This window comes from Pyxicephalus adspersus, chromosome 10 (assembly GCF_032062135.1).
Source record: "Pyxicephalus adspersus chromosome 10, UCB_Pads_2.0, whole genome shotgun sequence".
Taxonomy (NCBI): Eukaryota; Metazoa; Chordata; class Amphibia; order Anura; family Pyxicephalidae; genus Pyxicephalus; species Pyxicephalus adspersus.
The window spans coordinates 26,476,978-26,498,872 of record NC_092867.1 but is presented as its reverse complement, the minus strand read 5'-3'; the positions used below and the strand labels follow the sequence as shown (position 1 = coordinate 26,498,872).

At 35.3% G+C, this 21,895-nt stretch overlaps 1 protein-coding gene across 1 annotated transcript in view; it reads left to right on the top strand.

Moving 5' to 3' along the window:
• BICC1 (BicC family RNA binding protein 1) overlaps positions 1-20,700 on the top strand; it is a 100,214-nt gene extending 79,514 nt beyond the window's left edge. The window contains exons 4-12 of the mRNA XM_072424893.1: positions 4,172-4,251; positions 6,051-6,250; positions 8,606-8,846; positions 9,627-9,666; positions 9,896-10,050; positions 12,059-12,209; positions 13,400-13,560; positions 16,545-16,644; positions 17,719-20,700. Of these exons, the coding sequence (XP_072280994.1) occupies positions 4,172-4,251; positions 6,051-6,250; positions 8,606-8,846; positions 9,627-9,666; positions 9,896-10,050; positions 12,059-12,209; positions 13,400-13,560; positions 16,545-16,644; positions 17,719-17,849 (1,259 nt within the window). The 3' untranslated portion in view covers positions 17,850-20,700. The remainder of the gene's footprint in view (positions 1-4,171; positions 4,252-6,050; positions 6,251-8,605; positions 8,847-9,626; positions 9,667-9,895; positions 10,051-12,058; positions 12,210-13,399; positions 13,561-16,544; positions 16,645-17,718) is intronic.
• Positions 20,701-21,895: the final 1,195 nt, after the last annotated feature.

Sequence of the window (21,895 nt, the reverse complement as noted above, 5' to 3'; positions counted from 1 at the left end):
GAAAAGATGGGTATACTGTGGTCATAAAGGGATGAAAAAAGAAACTAATACAGTTTCTCTACTGGTGGAGGTTGTCATGCATTGCTGTGGTTTTTTAACATTTGTCAAATATTGGGGTTGGATTTGGTCAGTCTGTGGTATTGGCAAAAAGTGGTGTTTTGTGGTATTTTTTTTTCTCTTACTACTATGGTATCAAGGTAATGTTGCCAGAGTTTGTATTCTGTGTCCCTGGTGGAGAGTATCACCATTTCTATTAATTGTAGAGTCCGTAAGTGACAAAAAAATTCCTATTAGGATGCAAAAAATAAATGGACTTTTTTTTTCTAATCATTTGGTGCTCTAGCAAAACTAGGAAATAAAAGGTTTGGCATGGGGTACATTTAGGCCCATATTCTTATGTTATAAACTTATGTTGTTGATCTCTGTATTTTTTTTTTGTACTTTTCATTATTAAAAGAAATTAAGACGGAGCACAAATTATATTTCAATTGTTTAGTTAATAAGAGTTTGTTATTTTATATATAGAAAGTGCTGGCAAACCCCCAGTTAGCATTAATCAGATGGAGGTCATTAGTCTGTAGGATCGTAGTCTGGACACACCATCGTTAAACATTCCATCTGTGAGCTAGTAAACATGGTTATCTTAATCTTTCCCATTAAAGTTAAACCAATACATTTCATTTTTTGTTTCATACCATTGAACTGAAGTGTGACCTACCTAGAAAGAACCTTGTTGTAATTCTTCTACATGGCTAAAAGTAAAGAAGGAAATGTAGTATGGTACAAAAGATGCTAAAACTAATTTGCTGTATTCTTTCCTTATTACAGGTATAACTTCTAACATTATATTCTAGAATTATTATCTTTGTGTTCTGTGTTTGTAGTAGCAATCAGAAGAAGGACCTACAGGAATAATTCTGGTTGGAGGAAGTTAAACTTTTCTTTAGTTGTTTTTTTTTTTTTTTTTTTCTTTTAACATGATAATAAAGACAAATGCTAAAATGTCAAGTCGTGTGAAATCCAAAATACATTTTGTACAGACATTATAAGGTTTGAATGATTCCCCGTCATTAGATCTTAGGTACTGCATCAGGTGTATTCTGGACAATGCAGCTGGAATAATGCTTAGAGAATACATTCAAGTGTAATTCAAAAAGTAAAACTGCTACGGAAGCAGACTTGCGTTCTAATATTTTGAATGCACTTTTTTAAATCATCTTTTTTTTGGTTTATTGGTAATAGTGGCAGCTTCAGTTACTTCATAAACTTATACTTTAAATACAGCCATTTCTGGGGAATAAAGTTCCAGGGATAGTACTTTGGCCTTTTAATGAATTGTTAATAGTTACTCACCTGGACTTTATTTTAGGCAGTTATACTTATTCTGCATGGGTCTACTCATTACAACAGTATGTATATGGTTTCTTATGGTTATTCTGCCATATTTTAAATGTATTTAATGTGTGGAGAGCAACTTTGTGCGACTAAAATTCAGTTAGTAAGCCACTTATTCATCACCAGGAAATTAGAAAGCCATGCTGAAGTCAGAAAATAAAACTCTTTTTATAATATGATGTATGGCGGATACCGTTGTTGACTTCTTCCCTAAAATACCTTGACTTTCTGGCGTCACTGACCCAGAGCAATCAGAAAGCCAGTGAAGTGCAAGAGTCATATGTAATAGTTCTGGATAAGAAGCTGAAAGTATTAGGATCAATGCAACAATCAGACGGTGAAGAGGAGAACTGGGTAATGACGGCCTTTTTGTTTTCTCCTATAGATTTCCCTGAATTTAGGTCTTATAAAGCCAAGCGCACTAAAATTGTTCTCAGGGCCTATGTATGGAAGTGGTTTCTCTTGCTACATGATTCTGTGTTCTGCCCCTCTTATAGAAAGGGTGCTGAAACCATTGGACTGTATTTCCATGTATGTGGGGACATTCATAATACTGGCGGCCTAAAGATTTCTCAACCGCACAGCTTACAATCTCTCAGCAGGTAGTTGGAATGTGGATTTCCATTAGTAGGGAGTGTCTTTTATTTCACAGTTGTGCGTGATACAGGGCCAGCCTTACTGTAGATTTTCTTTGAAACAGAACATACACGAAAGGTTTTAAAGCATTTGTAATAATTTCTTGTGTTTTGACATTTAAGTGACTCGGCTTCTATGTAAGCCTTTGAAACCTTTGCCGGGCTGTGTAAAATGCCCATACATTCTCGTAAGCTTCGCCTGGCAGAAACAATCTCTGTTCTTTAAACACAAGTGGAAATAGCATGTCCCTTTGTACACGTTCCCAATACATCGTAGACTAAATTACTTCAACTGGCTGGTCATGTAAAGAATACACAAAGGAATTTTAAAACCTGCGCTTTCAACCCGTGATATGAATAATTCATATTTAAGTTCTTGCTGTTTAAAAATTCCGCTTCTGCTTTTCATTACGAGGACTGAATATCCTAGAAAGAAAGATTCATTCTGGCATATTACTGGTACTTTTGTTTGCCATTTTATGGCTCAGCCCTGTGTATTTCAAATTGGTATGCAGAACTAATGTATTAAAAAAAATTATGTCTCTTTGGAATTTCTTGTACATTAACCAGGGCTGATTTTGTTATTTCTACTTTTGCTATATTCTTTTTGTATGTGACACATTTTACCCTGGATTTATGTTGAATTTAATCAAAACACAATCATGAAAACTTTCTCCTGTTTCTTTGTATATTGTATTATGTGTATTGGGATTAATCATTATTAATATTATTATTATTATTATATTATTATTAATATTATACAGATTTTATATCGAGCCAATGCAGCACTGTACATTAAACAGGGGTTGCAAATGACCGAAAGATACAGACAGTGACACAGGAGAAGGAGAGGAACCTTACCAAAAGAGCTTACAATCTAGGAGATGGGGGAAGTAACACACAATAGGAGGGGAGATATGTAGTGGTGGGAAGTAGTGAGGGTTTTAAGAGACCAAAGATGAGTTTTGAGTGCTCTTTTAAATGTGCAGAAAGTAGAAGCAAGCCGAATAGGACAAGTAAGACCATTCCAGAGAGTTGGGGCAGCTCTAGAAAAGTCTTGAAGCTGTGTGTGTGAGGTCAGGTTATGAGTGAGGAAGTCATTAGTAGGTTATTGGAGGAGCAAAGAGAGTGACTAGGGGTGTATAATGAATATAAACATACAGGTCACAATAAGATTACTGGAAATTACTGGATTAGTGGAATTATTTACAACAGTCATTTTCGCTAATATATTTAGAGGTTAGCAGTTTTTAGACAACAATTTTATGAAGGCTTTTTCTCGAAGTCAGTGCAAAGTTGACTTGTATGATAGTTGGCTTTACATTTTTTTTGCATTTATAATGATTGATTATGTTTATATGTAGTTGTCAAGGCTTCTTTATGGTAAGACCATGCTGAAGAGGTATAGGGACCTGTAACAGAATAGGAGATAAAAAATTAAAACTATTAGGAGGCTCAAGAGTTTTTCTATTATACATCAAGACAATGTGTTCAATGGCTGTAGAGTGCTCTGTAAACTCCTAATGGAGTTTTATTAGAAAGAAAGGGTTGACAGGAGACAAAAATGCAATAAGGTATGACACAAAGGACTGGTTTCATATTATGACTTCAGTTCTGTGAACTTTTATGTTTTCTTATAGAACTAAACTTTGAAACCACTGGTATTAAAGTATATGTCTGGTCAATCTGTTATGTTTGAATTTTGATAGATGGTAAAAAAACACAATAAACCATTTAATCCTTACCTACTGTGTCCCTCTGTGTAGTTTTACAGAGAGTTCTTGTTTTTGTGTGTTGCCATTGGAAGATCTAAAGTCACCTGTTGCTCTCATGTGACAATAGAGGTTTAGGCTTTTTTTTTTGTATTCAGGCACCCAACAAGATTATTTTGATTGTTGTTGCTAACCTCTTTCTAAAAATGTTAGTTGCCTGGCTCCAAATGTTTATCATGATCCCGAGCAAGCATGCAGCCATCAAAGTATTTTTTTTGTTCTACCTACATGTTCTACAGATATGCTGAAGCCATATAATCACAACATTCTAAATGATGATATGTGTAGGCTTGCATGTTTGTGAGTGTGTTGGCAACGCCAATACCATCAATTTGTTAGCCTTCAAAATGCATTTTTTTTTATTTGCAGATCCCCACATTAAGGTGTCGGGCAAGAAAGAAAATGTGAAAGAAGCAAAGGAGCGAATAATGTCTGTTTTGGATACAAAGGTAAGTTTAAGTATTATAAATTTTTAATAAACTGTAAAAAAAAAAAAAAAAGCTACTGGTAAGTCATGTTTTTTTTATTTTATTTGGAAAAGGGGGAAATGCAAGTGGGGAATTCCTTGCTGCATCCTTCCCATAGGAGAGGCACAGCACAATGCTGCTATACACACAGGAGCAGCAAGCCTCACAGGGTACACTTGTTGGCATGCATTGCCCTTGCTTATTATGGCACAGATCTTCCCCTTGCTGTGATCCATTGCAGCCCCGTCCAAACACACAAAATCCCTGAAACTGCTCACTTAGTTAAATGGGACCAGTTGAGTCTATAGTAGAACACTGTGGTCAACTGCAAGACCTAAATAGCCATGTCACTGTTTTATGGTTGTCTATATTATTTTCATCATATGTTAGTCAGTCTGGAATACATCCCAGGTGGTTTATCTTCTAATCTTTTAGTAATCTATTATAGTGTTTGTTTTGCTCAGCGTTTTTACACAATCCTGCCAGCCAAGCTCCAATGAATTCTAATGTTGTATTCCTGGAAGCTTTAGCATGATTGGTTGTTTGTGTTTCCTCACATTTGGTCTTCCAAGTGGGTATTCTTCAATTCTTTTACAGTCCTTTCCATCCTAATTGTTTTTTTTATATATTCCTTCATGTGTCTGTGCAGAAAGCATATTCAGTTTAGCAATATTGTTTCTACTCTAGAGCATACATTTACCTGTCATCACAGCCATTAAAATAATTTGTTTTGTCTTTGAAAACTACAATAAATTGTGCTGTTCTGTTTCATTTTACTTGCCTTTATTTTTTTTTCCTTGAACGGAAACATCTTGTCTGTTTTCAGTATTTATTGTAACTTAAAATTAATTTGACATTGACCTATTTGTATACTTGATTGGTCACGTTCCCAGGACCAGGAGGAGGACCTACTAAAAGTGCACCGGGCACCACCATTTTCCTTGTTCATCCACAAGATCTTCAGCCATCTTGATTGTTCTTGCCAGGATGACAAAATTACACCTCATCTCGGCACATGCAAGGAAACCTGGGAATGTCAAAGTTCCCAAGCAACTAAAGCTGATGCTGCGCATGCTCAGCTTTTTGTCATAAACACTGCGAGGTCAGGCAGGTAAGACGCGTTATTGCAGACAGAACATTATTTGTCCCTTTCTGCAATAATGACCTACCTGATCGTCCAAACCTAAAAGTGTAAAGTTCTACTTTATAACTACTTGCAATACCCAACCTACCAACTCTTAAACTCTCCTCCCATAAACATCCTTTTAAAAAGAACTAAGCAATCTGTTGTGGAAAGTGTCATCATGTCCTGCTTTGTCCAATAATTCCACCATCTTCGCCATTTCTTCTTCTGAGTACAGTCTAGTGTGCAGGAATTACATCATCCCAGGCACTCAGCTGGCCTTATTTTTGGCATGCTGAGACTGAGCAGGAATGTGCACTGCATGGCACATGCACTCTGCAGATTGTCTAGAAAATTAAAAGTCGCAAGTAGCTGGGAGAATAGACTTTGCACGTCTATTTGACCAAAAAAGCACTTATGATTTGTAACACAGGAATTTATTTCCATTCCAAAACCCAATTTTAGCCAATTTTTTTTAGCTTCTACCCTGTACACTAGATAGGGAGAAGAGTTGCAATATCTATTTTGTCATCCATTGGAATATCCTCTACTTTTATTTTCTTGCAGGCGAGAAGCTATGCTTCCTTTTCTATATGATGGGTATTGTTTGCTATACATAACATTTTAGATGATTTTATTGTAAACTGTTGTCCAATAGAGTAACCGTGTCACGTTGAAGATGGACGTTTCGCACACAGAGCATTCTCATGTCATTGGTAAAGGAGGAAACAATATCAAGAAAGTGATGGAGGAAACTGGCTGCCACATACATTTTCCAGACTCCAACAGGAATAATCAGGCAGAAAAAAGCAACCAGGTAATTGATTTTACTATAATTGTGCTGGAGAAAGTGATTTGGTAATTGTTTTTAGTATTCCTATTACAAAGATAACTAGCAACAACCTAACAGAAAAATGTGTATTATAGACTGGTGATATTCTGATGCCAGGTCATTGTGAAAAAAAAATCCCTAGACTTAGATTTTCTCTAAGGCCTTGTTCTGCAGTTTTTGGAAGGTTCTTAGAGCCACCCCACAGATTCCATCTTCCTGTGGCTGGCTTTCTATAGAAGTCCGTAATAGTGCAACTTCCATATGATTGGAAACATGCATACCACCCCCAGTAGTACTTTTTTTTTTAATTTGATTTTACCATTTTGACAAGACCTCATCATCCTGAAGCCAGGGAGGAACTAAAACTCCATTTTAATTCCTGCATTCTTCTCGTATAATTATTAGTTGTGGTGATATTTTGGGATTAGTCTGCCATTAGGAATTAAAAGTCAGATTCATTTGTTGCTTTTTGAGAACCTTATCAGATTGCTCTGGACAATGTCTTGAGATGAAAGCAGAAGTGCAAATTTTACTGTGCCTATCCGAATTACTATCAAAGGTGAAAATGAGTAATATGCAATGCATTAGGTTGTAACATGTTTCTTTAAAGAGCTTTCCGGTCTGTATTGCCTGAATCCCACATAACTTCGCCCTTCAGCCATGCACTGTGAATCCCCCACAAATCACTGTCCTCTATAGTCTTTATAGTCTAGCAGGACAGGGAAGCTTTCTATTGGAAAACCAAAGATTACAGGGTAAGAATGCATAGGGGATCAAAGCAAGGATATACCTGTAAATGGCATGCCCTTTTTAATACCTTTTAAGGCATCTTTCCCCACCCGGGGGCTTAAGACTTACACCAAACAATGCACACTGCACCCAGCTACAAATTATAGCATTAAGTGCTAGTCAGAGGTACCAAGCCATTCAACACAGGGTGGCGGGAAGCATTCCTTTCTTCTCCAGCATTCCAGGTGCCCAATGTCCTGGCAGTATTAAAGTTGATATTACTAAAAATGAGCTACGGTATATGCTCAAGTATAAACCAAGAGATTAGAAGAATCATCTCTGTTTATACTTTGGCAATTAGATAGTGCTGTGTTTTCATATAAAGTGTATTACAAACTCTTGCTTTCTGAGACATTAGTAGAGTATTATCTACTTGTGGCTAACACAAAATGCATGAAAGAACATTTAGCGAATATAATAATATTAAGCGAGTGACCCATCATAAACAACTCAAAATGATGGAATACCTTATTCCGTAAAAAGGTAGGGGGCGGTATTAGGATAAGCCCATGTGATTTAATTTTTTTCCCATTTTAAATTGTTTACATTTATTTGTGGTAAATTTATTTTCATGGCATTTTTTGTTAGAATTTATATTGTTAGCAGTGACAGACACATTTTGTGCCCTAGGCTTATAATCTAGTCAATGTAGTTTCCTTTTTTTTCTGGTAAAAGTAGGTACCTTGCTGAACAGTTTATATTCGAGTATATATAGTTGTTAAATGATCTCTTGTAAAGTATAGCACAGGTTCCTAAAATGTTTTAAATAAACAAAAATGTAAGATAATTTACATCTTATTGTGAGTAGTGTTTGCTGAATTAATCTTCTTGCCAGCAGTCCTCTGGTGCTCTTCTGGTATAAAATGCTTTAAATCCACAAACATGTGAATACATAACCACAGATTAATAGCTGTGTTGCACAGCTTGAGACACTGTTTAGTTTTGTCGAGATAATGGTGGTTTCCCCTCTTCAAACAAGCTGAATGTTATTACATAAAACAAAAGTTCCCTCTGATTGCAGACAAAATAACACTTTTTACACCCCAAATAAAAAAGGAGCAGAAGTTGGCCTTTTCCTCTAAGCCAAACAAGCAGTCCCAGACTGAGGTGTGGTCCGCTTACAAATCTGTTCTCAATAACCAGTTAGCTTACCGAAACACATTTTTTTTCCGATCTGCCTATCTGGCATTGATAAACATTGTTTATGTCAGCAGTGACGAGACCATACAATGTTTTAAGGTCACGAGTCATGATTGATGGCTTGTATTTGTTGTTGCATAGTGTGTTTTAGGGGACCTATGATATTTCCAGTAATTTTAGATTTCCTGTTGGCAGCTCCAGAAATAATAAATTGGCTGCTTGGAGTTTTAATCTGCACATTCAATTTTTGCTGTTAAGGAAATCTGTTAAGTGCGTCTTAAACCAGTAATAATGGATGTGGGAATGGCTCGCAGGCCAGTGTCTACTATAAAGATGACCAGTTCTTATACATTGTTTTATTTGCTTTCTTTTTACACCTTTTAGGAAAAAGTTGATGATGAAATAATGATGTTCTATACACCAACTGTGGTCATAAGCACTCAGTAAAGAAGGGTGTACATCATTAAAATCCCGCCCAGAATATTTAATATGTGTTTAATATGTATTTTATTTAATTCTTCTGCTTCCCACAGTAGTAGTGAACGGTTACTCTCAGATTCAGAGATGAGTCCAGCGGATGGCCCAGTCACAGACAAGAAGGCTCCTGGAAGTGAGCGAGCAGCTGAGAGAGCTGCCCAGCAGAACTCAGAGAGGGTACGGCTTAATTCACAGTCTTCTTTTACAAATATGCAGGTAATTATCATCTAATAACCAGTACCCTTCCTATTGGGATAAAAAATACAATAGTGATGGGCCAAAAAAAGATATTTTTTTTACATGGCCTTGAAGGTTTACTGGTATTTAGACATCAACAGGATCATCTTTGTCTGAATCTGGTGGTTCAGTAGTAGTGAAAAGAAAATGATGTCTATGGATGTTAAATACCAATAGTTTTATGCCATTAAATGAACACCAGACGGTAGATTACATTTTTGATCACGTGGGTGATAGTTGTGCCAAGTGGTGACCCTAGTGCAACTGTGTCACAAAAAAATCTTGAATTGGACATATCTGGCCATTTTCTCTTCTAGTAAATGTGAAGATTAGAGGATAACTAGAGTATGAGTAGCTAAGTTTTAAAAAATCAGCAGAATAAGGGCACACAACTGGTCAAATATTCTTTGCATATTAGGATTGGAATAAAGTTATAGTAACTTCTATAGGGAAGAGCAGCTCTTGGTATTAAGCTGTAGCTTAATGCTATCAACTAATAAGATACAAAAAAAAAAAGAAAAAAGTTTTCTATGCATCATACCCAGTGAAAGACTACTAAAGAAAATATAATGCTGATTTATTGTGCTTTATTCATCTGGGTATGTTGTACTGTAGTACAGGGAATAAAACATTACTAGGAGGGCAATGTCTACATAAAAAATTTGGACAAGTGTAACAGAGCAGACCAAGCAGAGTTACTGATAGATATATAGATACATATACACTCAACTAAATTTTATTATGTTCTATTTCTTTCAGGCCTATGATTATGAGCAAAAAAAGTTGCTAGCAACAAAAGGTAAGTAGGGAAAATGCATACAAGTAGTATTTTTTAGTAATGCATCATTTATATTGGGATAAATAGGCTTGCCTTTATAAAGGGTCATATTTGCTCCTGCTTTTTGTGCAAGCTCCAAAATGTTTGTCTTTAAATTAGGTGTAGTGGGACATTTTAACTGATGAAACAATATTTTTTTTCAATTGTAATTTAGAAGTGTTTTTTTGTTTTTTATTTTTTCCTAATACAGCAATGCTGAAGAAACCTGTTGTAACAGAAGTCAGAACTCCAACAAATACTTGGAGCGGGTTGGGATTCTCAAAATCCATGCCTGCAGAAACAATAAAAGAACTAAGACGTGCAAATCATGTATCCTATAAGCCAACTATGAGTACAACATATGAGGTATCACGTTTTAATCAAACTTCAATGCTACCTAAGAGACTTGTGGAATTTTGGTTGGAAAATACTAGTCTGAGAATTATCAGCTTTTTAAAAATCATTGAAGACGCTGTAGCTGGGAAGTGCAGTCTTTATTCATGCTTTTACCAGACGGCAGTAGACATGTAGAAAATGGGTGTAGGAGTTTAGGAATGGTGCTCAGAGCTTGTACAAAGCTTAATAAATGTTCGCTGATACCATTCAGTATATAAAATTTTAATGTGTTGATCTTTTATTACCTGCATACTTTCTAATTATTAAGTATAATATTTTCTTATATTTTAGCTTTACTTTAAGTATACCAATAACTGTTATTCAGAACATAATAAATCTATAGTTAAAAATATTATGGAATGTCTCCCAAGCTCCACTGATTGCCTAAAAGGAAAGCAATCAGAATGCATTTAGGTGGTTTAGAACATTGCCTAAACTCCCCAGTCCAGTTTTAATTCCAAATAGGTCAGACATGTCAAAGCAGAATCCTGCCTTATGTTTTTCTATCCTTCCTGCCTCTGGTGCATAGTGAAAAACTGTGTATCTCCTCCTCATTGTGTGGCCCCAATTTTTGATTTATAGATCATTGAAGCAGGTTCACGTCTGGTCTATGTGACATACAGCTTCCCATTAGACATCCTGCGTGTCATAGGTGACCCCCTTTGGCTTCAGAAGGGTGTTCCTCACAGCTGCTGCATCCTGTGGGAGTCAAATAACTTCTGCAGATGCAGTTTATTTTGTATAAGAAATGCTTACATGCAGAAAACCTTTCCACTGTGTATTGTCTGACACACAAACTTCTTTTCGGCTTGACAGACTATTGCGTAGTTTGTAGAAGCATCAGTGACTCTGACTAATGGGAAAGAAACTCAAGTTTCCCATCTTCTTCATTCTGTTTGTAGACTAGCATAAGGAAACAGTAATCTCACTGCAACCTTACTGCCGGCTCAAACATAACCTTTTATTCTTCTATAGAAATATTTTTTTTTTGCATCATTTAGATGGAAGCTTACACAAGGTATTTGTTGTAATATGTATATTGTGCCATATGTACACCATGCTGTGGTGCTCCTTTAAGATAATTGGGATTGACAATTTTTTTTTTCATTTATGAACAAAACAATTGCCGGATTATAATGACTGGAGCTTTTCAGTTCCTCTTGATTTCCTGTTGGTACAACAAGCAGTGTAAATATTTTAAGCATTTTCTTATTAAATCTCAAATGACAGTCCTGCTATTACAGTTGTGTTCTCGTATTTCCTTTCATCTCTTAGAAAGCAGTTATATTTTCTAAGAATGTGTGTTTGTTTTACAGAAAAATCATATTTATAAAGTCAGGACCTTTGTCAAGTTTCTCTGAGCTTTGCATGATGCACAATACATTTTGATCATGTAATTCAGATACTAAACACAGTAATTAGGATGGCATTTACCAACTTTGAGAGACTGTGATGAACTTTTGATGATGACAAATACTTATTGATATTACTGCAATATTCCCTTCATCCCCTATGGCTTAGCCACGACTAAGAGTCTCTTCATAATACTGAAACTGTCAGTAAAAAAACAAAAAAGCTTTATAGGCAGAAAGCAGTCAGTTAGGGGGTCGTCTTGTCTTCCTTCTGGCATGTACTGGACACACTAGGCAGCACCATCTTCTTCCAGTTATTCTTCTCACGGTGCAGGCGGAAAATTGGGTTACACTTTTCCTAGAAAAGAATGCGTGAAATTGGCACTTAAAAAACAAAAAAAAATTATTTTCAATTATATAAAATGGTTAGCCACTCACTCCTTGATGTAAGTAAAAGTGTAGTGATAGGTCCTCTTTAAGCTAAGCTATAATGATTACAAGGACAATGGGTTTTAAACTTATACACTTTAAAAATGTAATTTTAGTCTGTTTTTGTTGTACATTTCTTTTTTAGCAAAAATATGGTAATGTTGATTTGTCATTGTCCTGTATTTTGTTCCTTCTAGGCCCCCTCGATGTCCTTGTCTCGCTCAAACAGTAGGGAACAACTTGGGGGTGGCAGTGACTCTGATAACTGGAGGGAACGGAATGGCATTGATTCATCTCATGACTACTCCTCTTCTATTGGCAGTCCAAAGCGAAAGCAAAATAAATCTGGTAAATTTTTGTTTAACTGGTTAATAAAGTACAATGTGGTGCTTGTAGTTTTTGAGACACTGGACATACTTCAGACATAAAAAAAACTTTTTTGTACATAAGGCATCTGTTTGTCTTTGTTTTATTTTTTTTTTTGCAATAGATGCCAAAGTTTTTACAAACGCTGTAGCAGAAAGATACAAAGTAACATTGTTGTCTACAGTTTTATCTACTGATCAGATGGGTTTTGATTCGTAGATGATGTGGGTAAAAGGAATTGCGAGAAGTTAAATAAATAATGAAATCTGTTATCCTCATACTACCTTTAGTCGGCCTTTTAGTAACTCTTTCCTCCTACCCATAACCAATTATTTTTATACAAACACTGTATGTATGTGTGTATATGCATTAATGTATCGTATTTAATAGCAAAGTTATTGGCAAAATAACAGGCCCATAGTAGAAAAGTAAAAATGTATCTTGCACATAGGGGGTATACAGGTGTGGAATGCTGAACTGGTTAAGCAATTTGTATGGTTTATCTAGTGCATATAACAGGACATTTTGGGCTTAGGTCAAATGTGAGTTTAGGTAAGCTTGTGTCAAATAAACCCTGCAGAATAAATACTGCTGATCAGTCACTATTCTCTGTGTTGGAGCCATTCCTTAATCTGTACAGACATATTTGGCTCAACCTGACCTTTCTGACCTAATGGTTTCCCCCGGTGACCAAAACTTTCTCAAATGTTTTGATAAAACAAAAGGTATGTTGAATCAAATGGTATATCTTATTTACTTTAGACCGGCACCGCAAAGCTAACCTGTAACTGAAATCTCTTTCCTCTCTTAATTTATCTAATTATAGACAAAAGTTGATATTTTACAGAGAAGTGTAAAGTTCTTGCTTTACATTCTCAACACATAATTTGTAAAATGGGCCCAATCTCTGGAATTTCTTTTTCATTCTTTTAGACAAGCCTTTGGTTAAAATCCAATAAAAAAGTTCTCCTTGACTCTCTTGTTGTTGTTATATGTTGCTCTGTTGACTCTGACTTTATTTTTTACTTAACCATTGAGATAACATGAGTGTTTAATTGGGTATGTCAGTGAGTTTGTGTTCTTCATAGGATTGCATGTACTGTTGTAAAAAGTTACATTGACTGATCAATGGTGCATATAACTTTTGTTTCTTTATTTTATTTAACTCACAGCAGAACACTACCTTAGCAGCAGTAATTACATGGACTGTATCTCCTCTCTGACTGGAAGCAATGGTTGTAATTTAAATAGTTCATTCAAAGGCTCTGACCTTCCTGAACTCTTCAGCAAGCTTGGACTGGGAAAATATACAGACATCTTCCAGCAGCAAGAGGTCAGTAAGTGTATTGTATGGTAATTTACACATTGTGGATGTAAAGGCATTACCTTCCTCCCTAGCTGCTGCATTACATTCAACACTAATAAAACCAAATATTTGTACTAAATTAACTTTTACCCCTCACTATGCTTCACACAACAGGTAGAAAAAGGTACATTGTAAAGCAGTTAAAGTAACATTGTTTTGCAAAACAAATCTGTGAATGTTCTTATTTATCCAGGTATTGGATGAGCAACCATTACTTGCATTGTACTGGACTTGGTCTGCATAGTTGAAGATATTTTTCCACTTATCCAATCACTTTTACAGTTTTAATGAGTGTCAAAAACACACCCTACCACTTGTAGCCACATTGAGGGTTTTCTTTGCCGATTTTTGCTGCCGATTCTAGCTAAACTGGTAAAAACACTGTTGAAGCTGTAAACACTGTATATGGACCGGTCTTCATGCTCTTTTCTCTTTTTCTTTTACCCTTTTATTTAGTTTTTTTCCCCTAATTTGATTTGATTAAAACTGTATATGTGATCAGTTTTCATGTAAAGCGGACACATTCTTTTGCAACCCATCCACGCGTGGGGTACTGTATGATGTAATCATAAAGTCAGTTTTATAATTTTCAGGGCTGCTTGGTTGGTGACACCAGCTGCCTGCTTTTAGGACATCTGAACCTCACCACACGGGTTATGTATACTTTGTACTCCTAATAAACACAACTGATAGGCCTTCCCTTTCAGCCCATTACCAGTCACTTACTACAACTCAAATTTCAGCATAAATACGAATTTTAGGTAAAAGATGAATTGGAAATCGATTTCTTTTTCCCTTTAAAAGCTTTCAAACATTAGCTAGAGGCTGCTTCTTTATTTGTCTTGTGCTCCTCTTCAAAGTCACTTTGTACTGTAAGTTACTCCATTACAAACTTTGTTATATTTGCAGTGCCTGTTGACACCATCATATGTAGCTGAACCGATGCACTGTAACAGTTTATCTCAATGTGAAGTGTTTTTATGGACTGTGGAAAGTTCAACATGTTTCTGGCAAATGATAATCTGTGCAACAGTTATGGTAATTTTAATGGATAGAGTGGGAATCTCAAATATACAAAATAGTTAGTGCTTGTCAAACATTGACCAGTCTAAATCATTAAAACTGGCACAGTCTAGCTATTCATTTGAATTCCAATTGCGTAAATGGAAAAACTTGATCTGAAAACGTGTACCTTAACTATGAAGCTAGTTTCAAATGTTTTTTTTTTTGGAAAATAAAAGAAACCTGGCTGTCCTTAAGCTTCTACATTGGTACTCTAGATAAACATTCATTCTGGCTATCGCGTAATGTTGACAATATTAAAACATTCATAAATTTTATAGTATTGTTGTGGCTTGTATACCTATTAAAAAAAAAAACGCAATGTTAGCTATAGTCTTAAAATGCTAAACCATTTATTTTGATGGTCTTGGGAATAGTTAGGAAGATGCTGTTCAAACTCACGGGTACAATGGAACAGCAGTGTGGAAAGGTTTGGTGTGGCCTATTTAAAACACTGGCCTTAAATTGCAGAAGCGACAGGTTGGGGATATTGACATAGAATTCACTCCATGCTGTGGTGAAATTCTTAAAATAGCAACAGCATATGATGAGCTAGAATTTTATAAGAGCATATGCAATTGGCAGCTAAAAAGCCAGGACTATTGTCAGCGGATCATAAGCCAGAATTTTATATTGGAATATCAGAGAATCTAGAAGTGGGTCATAGACTACAAATTGCTGCTCAGAGTAAATCATAGGTAGAGACAATACTTCTGCACTGCAGTAAAAAAGAGATCACAGAAAGGTAACCTTAGGTGTATACATATGGATTATTTCTGCATTCTTTTTAGTTTCAAAATGGAAAAAGATTTTAGACAAATCCATATTTTATTTATTCTGTAGCAAAAAGAAAAAGTTTCTGTTTGGTTTGGAAACCACATCTTTCATATTTCCAGCTTTATACATAAAGCTTTCGACAATGTTTAACCAAATAGTTTTTTTTTTTCTTTTTTTTTGTATATAGAAGAAATCTGGTTATGTTTTACTTACAAAGCACACGTTTAATACTGTCTAACCTCTAGCTGGATGAGATCTGATGTTAACCAGGGGACAAATTATTTTGCTGGCTGCAATACCGCTAGCACTTTATGGGTTTTGTTGGATTCAACAAATTGGTTAGCTGCTTACTGGAGAATTAATTTATTTAGGAAAGGATTTTGCTGCTTTCACAAGAATTAATATTTTTTTCAGTTACTTTATTAATCATGAATTTATACAGTTTCGGACTAATATCTTTTTTGGTGAATTTTCTTCTAATCAAAGATCTGAGAAGTTGGCCGATGTTTCCCATTGTATTTTGACTTTTGCACCTAATTGTTAGATATAAGTAAGATAAATGTAATAATAGTCTGCCTTTTATCCATTATCAGCCTTGTCTTAATTTAATAGGCTGGATAGTTAACCTAGAAATTATCACCATAATCCACAGAAGAGTTATAACCTTGTAAATTCTGCTCCTGACCATCCTTTGAATTTTTAAATTGCCATGTATGTAGTAGTTTTCCAATTGCCAGTATGGTAAGTACTTACTAAGTATACTATTTACATACATTGCACCATTTATTTTGGATTAGGACCACTAATACAAAATAAGTTACTTTCTGTGAAAGCTGCTTAGCTGCAAGTATGTAAAAGTGCCGTCATCTGTAGAGATATGTTCTGCAATAGGGGGGACACAACAGGAGGAACTACGGACCAAAGCAAAAAGTAGAGAGTAATTTATGTCTATGAGGTTTCTGGAAGGTAAATCGATAGTTTATTTGAAATTAGAGCTCCCTCTACAACATTTTACATAAATATTTTCTGTTATTCTAAACTTGGATCGGTGAAAATCAGAAAATACCAGGGCACATAAAAATGTAAAGCTTTTGTACATTTCTTTGCTCTAGATTGATCTACAGACATTCCTTACGCTGACAGATCAGGATTTAAAAGAACTTGGAATAACGACGTTTGGTGCAAGAAGAAAAATGCTGCTGGCTATCTCAGGTATATAATCACATGGCATGCAATAAGCAGCAATCTATCCATTACATAAATCACTTACAATAACATAATAGAATATTCAAGGCTGTAGTTACCAGAGGTATAACATGTCTAAGGAATACAATATTCTATTTCTCACTTTGTTTGCAGTTTTTTACACTTAGATAATACATTGCCATCACCTCTCCATTTGTCCATGGTCTTTAATAATTTTGGAGTGTTAAGTGCTCTTTGCTGTGTGAATTCGGGTTCATAATTGGTTTAAGAAATTGGTGTCAAGAATATGTTAAACTACTATAATTTCTGCAGGAAACATTTGTATTAGGCACTGTGTCAGAATAAGTGAATTGACCTTAATAAGGTTATTTAAGTATTATTAGGCCACTATTTCAGATATCAAATGAAAATGTGCTTATTGCCATGAACTGCCACTAGATAATGTCGTTGCTTTTTGGTAAAGTGTTCTTAAATGATATCAATACTGGTTTATTAATAAAATTGCCAGTTGTAGTTGGTAAATGTGAAAATTCATACAAATTTGATCTTTCTAAAGTTGTTTTGTAGGACTTGCTGGCTCCATTATTTTAAAATACATCTACAAAGAGATAAACAACCATAAAAAGCTGAAAGCTAATAATACTCTCTACTCTCTGCTTCCTAGGGGGCAATGTCTGGGCCCTGGTCAGGCTTACCAGGCTTGGAGAATAACATTGAGCGGTGTAGGGTTTGTGTCTATCTTCTATTGCCTGAAAGTTAATGTTCAATTTAAAGACTCCATAATTCTTCATAAGGCAGGTTAAAGACAATGTATGTGGTCTTACCATATTATGTTCAAAGGGTACATTGGGTCTACCTATTTTCGTTAATTGTGATCCTGATTAAATGCCTGTCTGATCTATTTCTAAGGATTACCATTTTCCTAGTTTTATTTTTAACCTGTCTTAATATGATCATGCAGTCTAGTAGGTATTGGCATAAGATTCAGTGCACTCTGATGTGGGGAAAATTGTGAGAATTTGGAGAGGGGGGATGTTGGTAGAGGTAAAGCTAATATGTTTACTTTTTATTTTCAAACAGAACTAAACAAAAATCGGAGGAAGCTGTTTGAGCCAACTAATATCCGTTCTTCATTCCTGGAGGGAGGAGCTAGCGGGAGACTTCCACGCCAGTATCACACAGAAATAGCCAGTGTGAGCGGTCGCTGGTAGCAGTCAGTGACATGACTTGACAATAAGTGCAAAAAAACACCATGGCTGACCTGTGAACCAGTATTGCTGCATATTCTAACTTTTTACCATCAGCACTTTAGTGTCAAGGTACCACGGACCAAAGCAATGAGATCACATGGGTGGCTGATCCATCAGACACTTGTGTAGAACGCCAAAATGTGGGATAAATATTTCATTCATCTATGTAGACTGGACAGAACTGCAATAAGGGGGGAAAAATGGAATGATTTTATGTTTTAGTATTTTATGTATAACTTCATTATATGCACTGAAATTTTTACCTTTATTGAATGAAGAATTAATCTGTCTGATATTCAAGGGCATGACTTCATGGTTTTATTGTGAAGGAATTTTCTAGTACTCAATAATCAAGATGTTTCTGCACTTTACATGCTCCCCATACCGTCTCCTGTGGAAATTTCATGTCCTCTCCCTTCCATACGAAACACACTGAGGTCTGGTTTAAAAACAAAAGATGCTGCAAAAAGCAACAAGATTTTCTTGTAGATCAGAAAGCCCAAATCTGATTGAACAAAACACGTACCACCCCTAATTTTTATATCTTTTCGTTTTTAGAAACCAACCCCAGTCATAGCCGGGTGCATATACAGTAGCTACCATTTTATCATCTGTATGTATTGTAAAATATTTGAACTATGCAGATGTTATGCTGGAAACTGGGAATCATTTACAGGACACTTATTACTGCTAGATAAGGTTTTTTCTAATTCTGTTATTTAATATTTCATGAACGCTTACAATGAAACAAGTTCACTGTAACAGATGAAAAGACCAGTGTGGACTTTGTAGTTAGTTTTCCTTTGCACTTCTCCCCCTAACATCAAAGGAGATTTAAAATCGGGAGATAAATTATGCAAGATATTACATTTATTTATATACAGTACATGGTTATATCCATCTGCTTATCTTCAAGCTGGTTATTTCTTTTGTCATTCTAAGATTTATGTCTTAGTTTATTGTAGGCCTCAAATGTAGATCAACAATACCAGCAGCTGACATGTTAGCTGTATATTGGGGATAAATATTCTAATTGAAAGTGAATTCTGTTCATTGAAATCTAAAATCATGTATCGGATGAATCTATTGTTGTAGTCAAAGTTATACTGTGAAAAATGAGTATAAAGTGTTAATGCTAAATGCCACAATTGGAGGATATATGGACATGCATACAAGCAGTCTGATTACCATGTGACTCCATTTTCTGCAATTTAAGCGCTTTATGGATCACAAATAACAATGTGCTTAGTGAGCATTGAGGTGCGCTGTGCGTTCCTGACTAATTGTGTACTAAGCATACAGTGACCTAAAGATGACTTAAAAATTGCATTGTCTGCAGTAAGATAACACAAAACATGTATGTACGTTCCCAGAAGACTTGGCTACACAAGTAGATTTTAGTTGTGCTATTGGAAATTGCCTTTGAAGGTGACCAATAATGCTTATAAGGGCTTTCAGCTACCTGGAAACAATCCTGCACGAACTTGTGCCATTTTATTTTTGGGTTGCAGTGACCGCAACGTTTAATTCTTTGTATTATCTTTGATGGGGGCTATTTGTAGTCTAACTGCACAGTAGCACTACTAAAAGAAATCTCACACGTAGCCAAGATCCTAAGATATCACGTGTTGCCTTGTTTTCATAAGTATCTCCAGAATAGGTTATCTGATTACTTTTTCATATTGCATGCACTGTAAAATCTGCTTGTAAAGACTGGTCACCTGTCTTGTTTACAACTAGGAAATCATTAAAGTACAACAGGGCCGATGTATAAATTGTAAAAGAAAGGAAAACAATAAGTGGTGTTCATATTGACCGATCAGTTCACAAAACAATGGGTAAAACTGACTTGGTTCCGTCATCAGTTTCAATGTTTCCTTTTCATTATATATCGAACACTACAGCAGGGAGACCTTCTGCCCAGACAGGTGCCACGTCTGTCTCACCATAGGAGTCTGAAAGCATGGCATGTTGAATGGCTATTTTCTAATGCTCATGAAACTTTTTGCTTTCCCAATTAGATTGCCACACAGCTATTTGCACACAAAGGGAATGATTGTTTTTGAGGTATCATTATAAATATATATGTTTTAATTTGCTGCAGCAATTTACATGTGTGGGCATAGGCAATGCAGCTTTAAAAATAACTATTGATTTGTAATAATTCACTATCTATTGAATGGTGGTTTGGGAGCTTTGCACACTATATTGATAAACCACTTTTTTATACAAAGTTGTGGTGTTACATACTAGTAAGACATTTATTGCCACACAGTTTTCTTATATTTGAACCCCACATTTTTAGATACACCTGGGTACTACAACTTTTATATATTTTTTTATAGATTGTTTCCTTCTATGTAGTATGTTTAGATTGTGTTTGACTTATTTGATTATAGTTTTTAATGACAGGGTGTGGCACAGGAATATTTTTCTTTTCTTTTTTTTATCACAAAGGTACTGCAAGAGTAATCAGAAGACTTTATATGTACTATAAATACATATTCTTGAGAATATTTCTTTCTATCTTTTTAATATCCTATAACAGGACGACACAAAATGACAGTGTTGTTGGTCAGTGCATTGCACTTACAAATGAAGTTAATAAATCCCAATATATGTTACATTTACAATGTGCCTTGAGAGTGACAAGTTATCTGTAAATGTAGAGCAGATACAGATTGTATTTCGTTTCGGGGGGCAAAAATGTTTGTTTTTTTTTTTTTTACTTTTTTAATTAAATGTTGGATGAGACCATTAAATGGAGTTTTTAACTAATCATGTGTTATGTTTAAGAAAATAAATTTATAACCCCCAACATTGTGTTTGTATTCATTTTATTGTTGTGAGTTAATATGTTCATATACAGATGTATAAGACTTCCTATTTGTGATTTAAAGGCCGGAGTCTGAAAAATCTCACAGTAGGTGAGGCTGAAAGTTATTTAAGTTCTTCAATTTTCAGCCTTACCCACTGTGAGGTTTCATGGTCTCTGTCCTTCTAATTTCTTAATTTGGCATTTTTTTAGTGATGTGGCAACCCTTACTCAATTTTACACAGTAGGGAACCTACCTACCGCTTAGGTCTACTCTACTTATTTGTGATGTTCAGGGTGAGTATGTGAATTAAATGAAGCTAATCAGGATTCCAACTAGTAATTAGACTTCTAGAGCAAGTTAATACAAAATCTACAGATTTCTTCATTTTACTGGCAAGAGTTGAACTAAACTTTTCTAAAGCATAATATACAGTATCTTAAATGAGTGCAAAAAGTAATGGTAAAGCTAGAGTATGTAAGGACTTTATTTTGTCTGTAAACCATTGGGGTGTTACCCAACAATTCCGGTCTTGCAGGAAGTTTGAGAACATGTTACGAAAGTGAGGGGATTCCCTTTTAGGGGTTTATTTATAAAGCAGTGAATCTGACATTCAGGACACTTTCCCTCCTAAAGAATCAATTCCCTTCATTGAAAACACAATGATGTAATTGGGCAGTTCTCCACTAACCACCAATGTCAAGTGACAATAAAATTGTAAACTATCCGTGTTTCTAATCTGGTCAATATTATAATTAGTTTAATTTCATGCTGAAAGTAACTTTGTTGTTTAAAGCAGACAGATTAAAAAAATAAATGCTCCTTTTCCCCTACCTGTGTTACGGTTAAAGCAGGGGTGTAAAAACTTTTTGCAAAGAGGGCCAGATTTGGTGAGGTGAAAATGTGTGGGGCCTACCGTTCAGCCTGACATTCTTTGAATCATTAACATGCACTGGCAAGCTTGGCCACTATAATATAAATATAAACATGATTATGTTGCTGAGTATCTAACAGTTGTAAAATTCAATTATACACATTTTTTAATATAAATATTAAAAACAAGCGATAATACAGCACCAAATGCTTGGAGGATGATTCATGCGGTTTGTTTGCATATGTGGTTTGTTAATTTTTGGATGTGGCAGGTGTAATTTTGCTGAATTACATGTGCTTTGTTTCTTCTTTGTGTTT